Source organism: Malus domestica, chromosome 12 (assembly GCF_042453785.1).
Source record: "Malus domestica chromosome 12, GDT2T_hap1".
Classification (NCBI taxonomy): domain Eukaryota; kingdom Viridiplantae; phylum Streptophyta; class Magnoliopsida; order Rosales; family Rosaceae; genus Malus; species Malus domestica.
The window spans coordinates 3,180,214-3,192,444 of NC_091672.1; the positions used below are offsets into that span (position 1 = coordinate 3,180,214).

A 12,231-nucleotide genomic window follows, 5' to 3' on the forward strand; every position below is an offset into this window, starting at 1 on the left:
ATACTTAAATGAACACACATTATATCCTTGTTCCCAATGTTTTCATTACGTTCTAATACTTCATTTTATATATATATATATATATATCATTCTACTTTATAGTTTATGATGAGATTATATATATATATATATATTAAGTATAAACAGATACTTATATACACAAAATATAATAGATTTACTTAAATCTGTTTAGTCCACCTAGTCCGCCTAGGCGCCCGTTTAGGCTCTAGCATGCCGTCCGACTAGCACCTAGTGTCTTTTAGAACCCTGTAATTTCATATAAGTTGTTTACTAATATGCATGAAATTGAATGAAAGTTAATATAATTATTAAAATATCATTGTCCTAAAATAAGTATTTTATATACTAATTAATAAAAAAAAATTAAAATGCACGTTTTTGTCAATGTTAAACATACTATAATGTAAAATCCCTTTTTCAGAATTTTAATTATTCCAATATTAGGTAAACATTGGGGTATCCTGTTATCAAAATTCATTTTCGCATTTTGATTTCGATTATAGTTAGGTGAATGTGCCATTAGTGGGTAGTTACTTCATTTTGTATTTTTGCATTTTTATATTTGTAATTAAAAAAATAGATCCACCAAAAAAATCATTTAAAAATAGAAAACATTTGTCTTGAATTTAACATTGAAAAAAACTAATTGTCACACACGTAGACGTGTGCCTCGAGGCTATTGTTTTAAGTGAAACCAAAAGTAATTTTTCATTAGTAAACTAAACACAGTTTTTTTTTTTTTTCACCAAAAGAAAATCATGGTTACTGTTCTTCCTGCAAAACTTGGAATTTTATGCCATGTGAAAGGCCGGCCCAAAGGCCTAAAGTTAGCAGTCTATCATACCCACACGGCCCAAACCACCTGAAAACTGCGCCGCCACCAGAGCCCGCAAAACATAAAGGCACAGGTCAACCTGTTATTTGAGGCAAGAAACAAGGGTAATACAGTCCATTCACCCCGACAGAAATTGAAAATTAAAATCGAACAATCATGACCGTCCGATGTAACATTCTTTGAACTTTGAAGTAGAGCCGTAGATATATTTATAGAGAGAGAGCGCCTCTCGAAATTTCAAATCTCACTCTCATCCCGCTCTCCTCCCATTTCAGACCAGTAGAGAGCGAGAGAGAGAGAGAGAGAGAGAAGCATTTGGGGAAGCGGATCTACTACAAGTGAGCCCATCATAGGTGTGACCGATTCTCCGTCGCCTTCTCGCCACCGCATCAGAATGTCCGGCCGCCACGAGAAAGAGAAGGGCGTTAACGTCCAGGTCCTTCTCCGTTGCAGGTATTTACCCTTTCCCGCACTTCATTTCTCTCTTTAGGGTTAGGCTTTTTCAAAATCGTTATAAGGCGACATTTTTGAATTTTTGAAATCCCTAATTACTTTGCGATTTTGTTAATTGTTACTTAAATTGTTGATTTAGGCCGTTTAGTGAGGATGAGTTGCGGAGCAATGCCCCGCAGGTTATTACTTGTAATGAGTACCAGAGGGAAGTGGCCGTGTCTCAGAACATTGCCGGAAAACACATCGATAGGGTTTTCACTTTCGATAAGGTCTTTTCCTTCAACCCAAGTATTGTTTTCTTTAATGTTGATTTTTCGGATTTTCGAAATTTTGAAATTGGTATGGTTATGGTCAAATTTTTAATTTTTAATTTTTGTGGCTTCTACTTGTAGGTTTTTGGTCCTAATGCTCAGCAAAGAGATCTTTATGATCAAGCTGTGATTCCAATAGTGCACGAAGTCTTGGAAGGCTTCAACTGTACCATTTTTGCGTATGGGCAAACTGGTACCGGTAAGACATACACAATGGAGGGTGAATTCAAAAGGGCAAAGGTATGGTGTTGCGGTTTCGTATTGAGTTTTGTGGTGATGTTGTCCAAGTTTTTGTCATTTAAATCTTTTGATGTCATGGTCTATTTAAACAGACTGGGCCTAATGGAGAATTGCCTCCCGAGGCTGGAGTTATTCCAAGGGCTGTCCAGCAGATTTTCGATACCCTTGAGGGCCAGAATGCAGAGTACAGTGTGAAAGTCACTTTCTTAGAGCTTTACAACGAAGAGATTACTGATCTTCTTGCTCCAGAGGAACTTAATAGAGTTTCTTTGGAAGATAAGCAGAAAAAGCAGCTGCCTCTGATGGAGGATGGGAAAGGTGGAGTCCTTGTAAGAGGTTTGGAGGAGGAAATTGTGACAAGTGCGAATGAGATTTTTACTCTTCTCGAAAGAGGGTCTTCTAAACGTCGTACTGCTGAAACTTTATTGAACAAGCAGTCAAGGTAATGCAAATGCTTCTTTGACTGACTTCATGTATTCAGTGTCAACTTTTGTTTATGGTATTTTACTTTGTCAATTTCAGTCGGTCACATTCTCTCTTTTCCATCACCATACACATTAAAGAAGCAACCCCAGAAGGTGAAGAGCTGATCAAATGTGGAAAGTTGAATCTGGTTGATTTGGCCGGCTCAGAAAATATTTCTCGTTCGGGTGCTCGAGAGGTGCAATTCAGTTTGACTGTTCAAGTTTGTTTGTAGTGATAGGAATTGCTCTTTTAAATTTATGCTTAAACTGTTCTTAATTTTGCGCTCTCACAATTATTAGGGTCGTGCAAGGGAAGCCGGAGAAATCAACAAAAGTTTACTGACTTTAGGGCGAGTAATCAATGCCCTGGTGGAACATCTTGGGCATATCCCATACAGGTTTGCTAAGCACTGTTTTGCTGTTATCTCTATGCCTATGCTCGTGGTTCTTCCCAGTTCTATTAACAGAGTCGTATTTGAAATCAGGGATAGTAAGCTAACACGATTACTTCGGGATTCACTTGGAGGAAGAACAAAGACCTGCATCATAGCTACAGTATCGCCTGCTGTGCACTGTCTTGAGGAAACCTTGAGTACGCTGGATTATGCACACAGAGCGAAAAATATAAGAAATAAACCTGAGGTTTGTTATTTCATAATGGTACCCATAGTTTCTTTATCTGATATGTTTCTCAACTGCGATCTTTTTGGTCAACTCTACAACAATTGTCTAAGGGAAGTTTGTTGTTGGTGCATAGAAAACCAGAGGCTCTTTTGTTACTGGAATAATACAATAATGAATTCGTCTTCTTGGCAAATTTGTACACCGTTACATGCCTATAGGAGTGATTACTGTTGGTTTGTGAATTTGTACATTGTTACAAACTTTAGGAGTGATTACTGTTGGTTCCACAAGTAATCTGTCCTTTCTTCTGTGAAGACTATAGTTTGGACGAGTTTACAATCCTCACTTTTTATGTTTGTATGTCTTGTTATTTTGTGTTATTGCACAATGGTACTGTCGTATGTGATCTTTGTTAAGTGTTGAAACCTTTTTTCTTTTAATGTTTCATAAAATGATGAAGTGCTGTATTTCAACCATTTGTAGGTGAATCAAAAAATGATGAAATCAACTCTTATCAAGGATCTTTATGGTGAAATTGAACGGCTTAAGGCAGGTCAGACACTTTGGCTGCCGGTTTAAGTAAAGTGTCCCTGTAATTTCATATGGTGATTGTTTCTAATGTTGTGATTGTGTTCAGAGGTGTATGCTGCGCGTGAGAAGAATGGTGTTTATATCCCGAAGGAGCGATACTATCAGGAAGAAAGTGAAAGGAAGGTATAATATTTTCCTTTAGCTTGTTAAGGATATTATTTGTGTCTGGATCTGATAGCTTTTCTGAGGTACTTCTGTACAATGTTTGTTTGCTGATTTCTAGAAGGCAGTGCTTGCTTACTTTTTGTATTTGTGAAACTTAACTTTTCTTTTCTCCATTTTTTGTTTGTGGTGGGTGTGGGGGGTTGCTATTATGGCTTTGCATAAACAACTCTTTCCATATATTTTGAAAGACATTGTACTTTCATTGATTAGCTGATTCTGAGGCCTTGTTAATTTTGTTTTGCTGTACTTATTCCCTTTTTTTCTTGTGTGTAGTCCATGGCTGATCAGATTGAGAACATGGGGGTTGTAATAGAAAACCATCAGAAGGTTTGTCCATACGACATTTTTTTAAAGATAAGTCATTGACTTATTTCTGGTTTTTTGGCGATATCTAACTTCATTTTTACATGTGGCATGTTATAAACAGCAATTTGAGGAGTTGCAGAATAAATATGATCTCCAGGTTCGACAGTGTTATGAATTGAGTAGCAAGCTTGATTCAACTGAGGTGAGCTATCTTCATCTACTCATGTTCCTGGTATTTTGGGTAAGGATTTTTTTGCTATAGATTCTGAAAACTCATTGTAAAATGATGTTGCAGAAAACTTTGAACCATACCACTAAGTTACTTTCTACCACTGAGGAAGAATTGATGAAATGCCGGTATGCTTTGAAGGAGAGGGATTTTATCATTTCTGAGCAGAAGAAAGCTGGTCTGTCTGAATCCTTAATTTCTTGAACTTGATTGTTTTCTGCATTTGTGTTTGTTTTGATATTATTGAATGCATGGCAGAAAATGCTTTGGCTCAGCAAGCATGCAATTTGCAATCTGACTTGGAGAAAGCACTTCACGATAATGCATCCTTGTTTCTAAAAATTGGTTTGTAGCCCTCAACAAGCAAATATATTTAAGTTGTTTTAATTGTCAAACAAATTTACTAAGTCTTTGTGTTTATGATGTGATACTGTGCAGGTAGAGAGGACAAGCTGAGTGCTGATAATAGGTTGGTAGTGAATAATTACCAGGAAGATCTTGCCAAACAAGTTGGTTCTCTTTGCCAGATTGTAGCAACATCGATGTCTCATCAGAATGAACACCTTCAGTGTGTAGAGAATCTTTGTCATTCTTTTTTGAGTGCACATGTTAAGGTATCATTTGAAAGTTTCCCTTGCTTTTCTCTCTTATGAGGTTCATTTATGTTAGGATTGTTTTTTAATGATGTCTTCTTGCTTTTGGACTTCTTGATTTTAGGCAATTATGGACATGAAGAGTAAATTGACATCTTCAAGGACTTTGTATCTTTCTCATATTGAGGCAGTGCAAAATGTTGTGCGTTTGCACAAGGCGAGCTCTAATGCTGGTCTAGAGGAAATTTCATGTTTGGCTTCTTCTAATGTGCAGTCTGTTGAAGAAGTAGGTAGCAATGATGGAGTTCCCCTGTTGCACATATCAGTTTTGTACCATGGTTTCTTGTTGCCGCTAACCCTTTTTACCAACTTTTTTTTGTATTTTCTTGGAATCAGTTTCTAACTTCAGAGGCTGGTGAAGCAGCTACAATATTTGAGGATCTTCAGAGCGGTCTCTCAACACAGCAGGGTGAAATGACAGCTTTTGCTAAGGAATTGAAACAGGTCCTGCTCTGACTTCTACCTTATTACATTTATAATTTAATCTACGAAAATTAAGTTTGTAGCACATTAGTTATTTGCATAGCATGGGGAAAAAATTAAGTTTGTAGCACATCAGGTCCTGCTCTGCTTTTTCAATATCTTCTTATTTGGTTTCTGCATAACAGAGATTCAATTTGAGTATTAAGCAAATAAAAGACATTTCTGAGTACTCTCAAGGATTCCTACACAAGCTTTTGGAAGAATCAAAGAGGCTTGAAGATCATGTGGGGCAGACCAATGATATTAAATTAAATAGCATTGCTGAATTTCAGAAGGCTTATGAGGTATAGACAATTACTGCACAGATATATCTGCATTGATATATTTTCTTCTGAAAAATTTCTGACATCCCAAGTGTATGTCACACAGGAGCAATCAAAATCTGATGCAGAGAAGCTTATTGCTGATATCTCTAGTTTAGTCTCCATTCACATGTGCCGTCAGAAAGAGATGGTTTGTTTCCATTGTTGGTTTATTATAATTTTCTCCAGATTAAGATTTTTATTCATTCTCATTTTGAAATGAATCACTGTTGAACTGACAGGTGGATGCCAAGCTTGTTGGTTTCAGAGAAAGTGCTATTGCAGACAAGTATTTCATGGACGGTCATGTTTCCTCCATGGAGGGTATTACCACAGACGCAAAAAGAAAATGGCTTGAATTTTCAATGCAAGCAGAAAATGATGCTAAGGATGGTGTTGACTATTCTGCTGCTAAGCATTGCCGCATGGAGGTTATTCTACAAAAAAGGTAAGTTTGTCATGTTTCATGCCGACTCTTGATCCATAATCTTTTTCTTCTTGAATGCTGATGTTTGTTCTGTTCTTTTATTTGTTAGTGTAAGTACTGCTGATACAGCTTTGGAGCACTGGAAAAAGACACAGGAGTCTGTGAATGATATGGGAAATAAACATGTTTCAGCTATGCTGTCACTTATCAGGTAGGGAAACCTTTTTCACATCTTGTTCATCAGGGATTTGTTGCTTTTGCTTAAGTTTTGTATGGGCAACCCCATTAGTCTTCTTGAAAAGAAAATGTACCGGAGAACGAACTGTGCTTCTTAAATTTAACAGATAAAAGGGCCTCTACTTTTAAACATTAAGGGGACACGTTTATCGTTCTTATAACATCATAGATTTTGTTTGTTCCATTTCATGTCAATTACCCTTAATCCTTAAATATTTCTTATTGCAGGAATGCTTCGGACAGTAATGAGCAACATGATGTCGAGATCAATTCAGTGAGGGCTGCAGTTGAGCAAGATGTGGCAAAGAATACTGATGATCTCCTTCAGCATGTTGATAGTAAGTTTTTGTTGTCTTACTTTAACATATCCTGAATCTGTTGAGCGGTGATGAGTTGTTCAAATGTTTTGCGATTTTTCTTATAATTGTATTGTTCAAGCAATAAGCGTTCGCATGATCTAACTGGTCAGCAATTGCCAGCTAGCAGTACACATTCCAAAACCTTTCCAGGTTTTGAAACTGGTTGTTAGAGTGTAAAACCTACAACTGACTCATTGTTTCATGCATTTGAATTTGAAAAATGAAGTTGGGCAACGATGATGAAATGTAGGCAAAGTTTAATACATTAGAGACCTGAATACGAGCAGTATATTGTTTTTTTTATCTCTGTTTCTACTGGCTTTGGTTATATTTTACCGAAATCTCCTACAGGTGTGCGTGAGCAGGAGCAGGAATCCATATCTAAAATCTTAGAGACTATCAAGGCTCATACAAACACCCTTGAGACTTTCCGGGAGAGTCACTCGGGCCAAGCTGTTTCAATTGAGGAGAGGGCACGGGAAACCTTCCAGAACCATTATTTGGTGAGCTTTCTTTCCACACTTGCTATTATGATCTACTTATCGGTCATGACTATCTTCAGAACTGGAAATAAATTGTGCTTGAGCACATTCTCCTACTTGTCTACTGATTTATATTAAAGGGAAAAGTAACAAGATATCGAGAATTTTATTCTTCTTACTTATGTGCTCATTTACAATTCGGTTCATGATTTATGTTTTGATGAATGTGTAGGACTATGAACCTAGTGGATCTACGCCGGAAAAGTCTGAGCCGGAAGTTCCAAGCAAGGGCACCATTGAGTCACTTCGAGCCATGCCAATGGAAGCTCTTGTGGAGGAGTTCCGGGAAAACAATTCCTACGAGTCATTCGATGTGAAGGAGTTGAAACCGTCACTTATACCTCGCACTCCGCTTACACAACTGAACTAAATGTGGCGCGATGATCATTGCTCGATTACCCGCATGAAATGGAATTTGTATTTGTATCATTATTTTACACTTTTTCTCGCTTCTGAGAAATATAATGTAGCAGAGTGTAGTGGAAGTTGGGGGTGTATGGTTTGCTCCTGGTGCAGTCGGTGTACCAATAAATCCTGTCTTTGGATTTAGCAGTGTAGCTCGATATACGTAGGAATTTATATTGGAGGCAGAAAAAACCTACATCTGTTTAATTTTTTTCAATCAATGGTGTTTTGTTCAACCACATTTGCAAGTTTTATCTTTCTTTTTGCGTTGACGTTGATTCGTTATCTCCTTCCATGCCGGCCATGATTTCGCGGTTGCTGCCGGTGCCACCAATCTCTTCCTCTTCCTCTCCCTTCTCTTATTGTCTCTGTACTGGTGAAGGCAAATGTTGAAATAAAATTCATAGGATTGTACTTTGCTCTTCAACGTTCAAATGTTACAAGAGCTCGAGTAGAACTTGCGTCAAAAAATCGACTTGTAACTTGTAAGTAAAGAATCTTAAGTACGCTTAAATATAGTCTTAAATTATATTCTCCCAAACCTCATGAATTTATGATAACCTGATTTCGAGAAAGGAAAAGGGAATATACCCTAATTCCATTTTACTTTTAAAACAAAAAAAAGATGGTATCTAAAGTTTCAAGTTCGATTCTCATAGAAACTTGAAACAAGATCTCCATATTATATTTGTGTATGATTCAATGAAAAATTCTATGATGTTACGGAGTATAAGATAGTTTAAGCTTTTTAACCTTTAGATTTAGATTTTTTAATTTTAAATAAAAGATCTAATGCTTAAAAAACCCGGATTTTCCATGTTTCAGATCATCGTAGAAAATCCGTGACGTGCTGTCTCATTCTGAAACTACAAACTCCAAGACTGTTTGAAACATTGTCAACTCCCACAACCTTGTTATGCTCAAACTGAAAAACCAGACCTTCCTTGACCCCAACCATGGCATCCTCAGACTCCCATTGTTCTCCACAGCTGCTGCTGTTACAAACACCACGGCTGTCCCCGCCCAACCTCATTTTCCCCGAACTCTGGACCCCAAATTCTATGTCAACGTCCTGCTCAGCTCCAGAAACATCTTTCACATCCGACAAGTGCATGCCCAAGTGACTGCCAATGGAATGCTCCAAAATCTCACCGTTGCAAACAAGCTGCTTTATATGTACACCCAGCAGAGGGTGCTGGGTGAAGCTTATGCTCTGTTTGGTGGGATGGAGGAGAAAGATGCAGTTTCTTGGAGTGTAATGGTTGGTGGGTTTGTGAAGGCTGGTGATTATACCAATGGTTTTGCAACATTTAGGGAGCTTATTCGAGGCGGTGTTTCGCCGGATAACTATACATTGCCCTTTGTGATTAGGGTTTGTAGGGATTTGATGGACCTGCAAATGGGCAGGTTGGTTCATGGCATTGTGTTGAAGCATGGGTTGGTTTCGGATAATTTTGTTTGCGCTGCGCTCGTGGACATGTATGCGAAATGTAGGGTTATCGATGATGCCCGCCAACTGTTTGATAATATGCAGAGCAGGGATCTTGTGAGTTGGACAGTGATGATTGGTGCATGTGCTGAGTGCAGGAATGCTGATGAGGCTTTGGTTTTGTTTGATCGGATGGTTGATGAAGGTGTTTTACCGGATAAGGTTGCTATGGCTACTGTTGTTAATGCTTGTGCAAAATTGGGGGCTATGCATAAAGCCAGGCTTGTTGATGATTATATATGTAGGAATAAGTTTTCGTTGGATGTGATCTTAGGAACGGCGATGATTGATATGTATGCTAAGTGCGGATGTGTTGATTCTGCTAGGGAAATTTTTGATAGGATGCACGTAAAGAATGTTATAACATGGAGTGCTATGATTGCAGCGTATGGTTATCATGGGCACGGCCGAAAAGCTATTGATATTTTTGAAATGATGTTAAGCAGTGGAGTGTCACCAAATGCAATAACTTTTATTTCACTATTATATGCTTGTAGTCATTCAGGCTTGATCGAAGAGGGTCTTCGGTTTTTCTCTTCGATGTGGGATGAATATGCTGTCAGAGCAGATGTCAAACATTATACTTGTATGGTTGATCTCTTGGGCCGTGCTGGGAAACTTGATGAGGCCTTAAAATTAGTCGAGAGCACGGCAGTTGAGAAAGATGAGGGGTTATGGGGAGCTTTTCTTGGCGCATGTAGAATCCATGGGAATGTAGACCTGGCAAAAAAGGTAGTGAATTCTCTTCTTGAACTACAGCCAGAAAACGCAGGGCATTATGTATTGCTTTCAAATATATATGCACGAGAAGGTAGGTGGAAGGAAATGTCAAAAATGAGAGATCTGATGACCCAGAGGAAACTGAAGAAAATTCCGGGTTTGACTTGGATTGAAGTGGATAACAAAATTTACCAATTTAGCGTGGGCGATAGGTCTCATCCATGGTCAGAAAAGATTTATGCGATGATCAAGAGTTTGAATGAGAAGTTGGAGCTGGCTGGTTATGTGCCTGATACAAATTTTGTGTTACATGATGTTGACGAGGAAGTGAAGTTGGGTATGTTGTCTTCACATAGTGAGAAGTTGGCAATTGCATTTGGTCTCCTTGCCACTGCTGATGGAACTCCGATCAGAATTACAAAAAATCTTAGGGTTTGTGGTGACTGCCACTCGTTTATCAAGTTTGTATCGGCTATAACACAAAGGGTTATCATTGTTCGAGATGCAAATCGATTTCACCACTTCAAAGAAGGGGCATGCTCATGTGGAGATTATTGGTAATCACATATTTGACGATAATTTAGGTTAGTTTTCCCAAAGTCAAAATAAAAAGTTGAGATTTCCTCTCTTGCTTTAGTTTCCATCTCATGATATAATTATGCAATATCAATTTAAAAGACATTTAGGTTTTCAATTTTCTAGTGAGTTTATGTCTTTAATAGCACATCATATATTATACACGGATCAACTAAAAGTTTCTTGAACGACATAGATAAAATATGAAAATCTGGATTGTTCTTTATAGACGGATTTAGCCAATTTATCCGAGCTGCAAGTGTTCATCTCAACATCTAACGTCTGAATTATTGTTCAATAGATAATTTAGGAAGAGGAAAAGGAAGAGTCGGTATGTTTATTATAGTTCTTTTGAAGAGAATTCATGGGTAGTTATATAAGACTCAAATCTGCTCCGGAAATTAGCCTTGAATTAAGCTGATCAGACAAGAGTTTGGTTGTTGGGCCTTGTTTGGTTTATTGAAATTTCTTCCCACAAATTCTAGAAACTTTTGTTTTTGTTGTCACCCAAAAGTATTAAGGCTCATCGTGTGGTGAGGTCTGGGATGCCATCTTAGTAGTCTCTTGTGTGTTGTGGAGGTACAGGATGACATCCCGTTAGTAGGCACATAATGCTTAAGTGGGAACGGGGCAATAATATTTTTCAGTCGTTTTTCTAGGGGAGCATCAGCATTAAAAATTTTAGTAGTACAATATTTTTCTTTCAATGTGAATGATAATTTTGAAATTAAAAGAGATCGTAACAAGAAAATAATTCAAGTCTTGATGTAGTTTGGTGGTCATGCTGATCTTTTATATGTTGAGTTCTTAATTATGTTTTTAATTAGTAACAAGTTTGACATGATTATCATCTACAACTTGTGATTAAAATTTTAAGATAGTCTCCCTTCGGATATTTGGTCCCCTGATTAGAACGCGAGTGATCTGGTTTTCTAAATTAAATGATATGATTGTTATTTAGTTTCGTATTGTTGTTAGGATTGTTGTGTCTGTTTAACCCCTTAAGGGTTATGATTAGTATATTTTGCCTCTACATTTTTTCAATAAGTATAAACTTGGAAAACATCAACTCCCCAAACATCGTTGCTTTCTTTGTTCTGCTTAGTCTTTTGGTTCTTGAAATGTTCCTTTTGTGTTACTCTACGTTTACCTTTCCCAGCCCCATCTAGTTTCCTTGTTTCACAATGGTCCACTGAATGTCAAGACCGTGTCATCCCCTCTTCAGGAGGATGTGGACAACCTTAGAATTTACAAGTTTGCAAAAGACCGTTGACCTATCTGGGCAGGTAGGGATGTCGCCTATCCATAAGCGATTGTGTGACCATTTAGGGTACCCAACAGTTAGAATGTCACAATCCATCTGTTGTGTTCCTTTGTAACTTTAGCTTTTGCACTTAAATTAATAGCAACGACAATGTGGGTGAACTTGTCATGGATGAAGGGACTAGGCTTCTAGCTAAAGATCAAACTCGGAAACAGAACAACTCCTATCTATTTGTGTCTCACCAGCAACTGTTTTGTACTTTAACGAGACAAATACCTGCTATAGTTAGTTAGAGGGACTTGAATTCAATTCAATTCTACCAAACCTAGAGGCAGTAATTACAAACCAAAGTTTAGACCCCTTCCTCAACCAGTTAGTGATAAAACAACCCAATCACTGATCCTATTTGTCGAAAACTTATATTTGTAAATTATTAGCTATACCTAATTCTGAGGGATTGTGGGACTAATGATGCTTATTCACCTTGTTAGCACTACTGTTATAGTCTTTTGGATCCTTAATTTCTATGATTATG

General features: G+C 37.7%; 2 protein-coding genes across 2 annotated transcripts; both read left to right on the top strand.

Annotated features, from left to right (window-relative positions):
• The first annotated feature begins 1,076 nt into the window (after window positions 1-1,076).
• On the top strand, window positions 1,077-7,883 carry LOC103449475 (kinesin-like protein KIN-5C). The gene is made up of 23 exons (XM_008388799.4): window positions 1,077-1,309; window positions 1,449-1,578; window positions 1,702-1,860; window positions 1,953-2,302; window positions 2,383-2,521; window positions 2,625-2,722; window positions 2,810-2,966; window positions 3,432-3,501; window positions 3,586-3,662; window positions 3,978-4,031; window positions 4,132-4,212; window positions 4,306-4,417; window positions 4,498-4,584; window positions 4,678-4,853; window positions 4,957-5,118; window positions 5,229-5,336; window positions 5,501-5,659; window positions 5,745-5,828; window positions 5,920-6,125; window positions 6,214-6,315; window positions 6,570-6,679; window positions 7,052-7,203; window positions 7,415-7,883. The coding sequence occupies exons 1-23, from the start codon at window positions 1,251-1,253 to the stop codon at window positions 7,610-7,612; spliced, it is 3,030 nt and encodes a 1,009-aa protein (XP_008387021.2). The 5' UTR covers window positions 1,077-1,250; the 3' UTR covers window positions 7,613-7,883.
• A 483-nt stretch (window positions 7,884-8,366) lies between these two features.
• Window positions 8,367-10,550, top strand: LOC103449474 (putative pentatricopeptide repeat-containing protein At3g23330). Its single transcript, XM_008388798.4, has one exon. It carries the CDS (start codon window positions 8,564-8,566, stop codon window positions 10,415-10,417), a length of 1,854 nt encoding a protein of 617 aa, XP_008387020.4. The 5' UTR covers window positions 8,367-8,563; the 3' UTR covers window positions 10,418-10,550.
• Window positions 10,551-12,231: the final 1,681 nt, after the last annotated feature.

Coding starts and splice junctions, on each gene's coding strand:
- LOC103449475 (XM_008388799.4), top strand. CDS start 1,251: ATGTCCGGCCGCCACGAGAAAGAGAAGGGCGTTAACGTCCAGGTCCTT. Junction 1,861..1,952: donor GTGAATTCAAAAGGGCAAAG/GTATGGTGTTGC, acceptor CTATTTAAACAG/ACTGGGCCTAATGGAGAATT. Junction 5,119..5,228: donor ATGTGCAGTCTGTTGAAGAA/GTAGGTAGCAAT, acceptor TCTTGGAATCAG/TTTCTAACTTCAGAGGCTGG.
- LOC103449474 (XM_008388798.4), top strand. CDS start 8,564: ATGCTCAAACTGAAAAACCAGACCTTCCTTGACCCCAACCATGGCATC.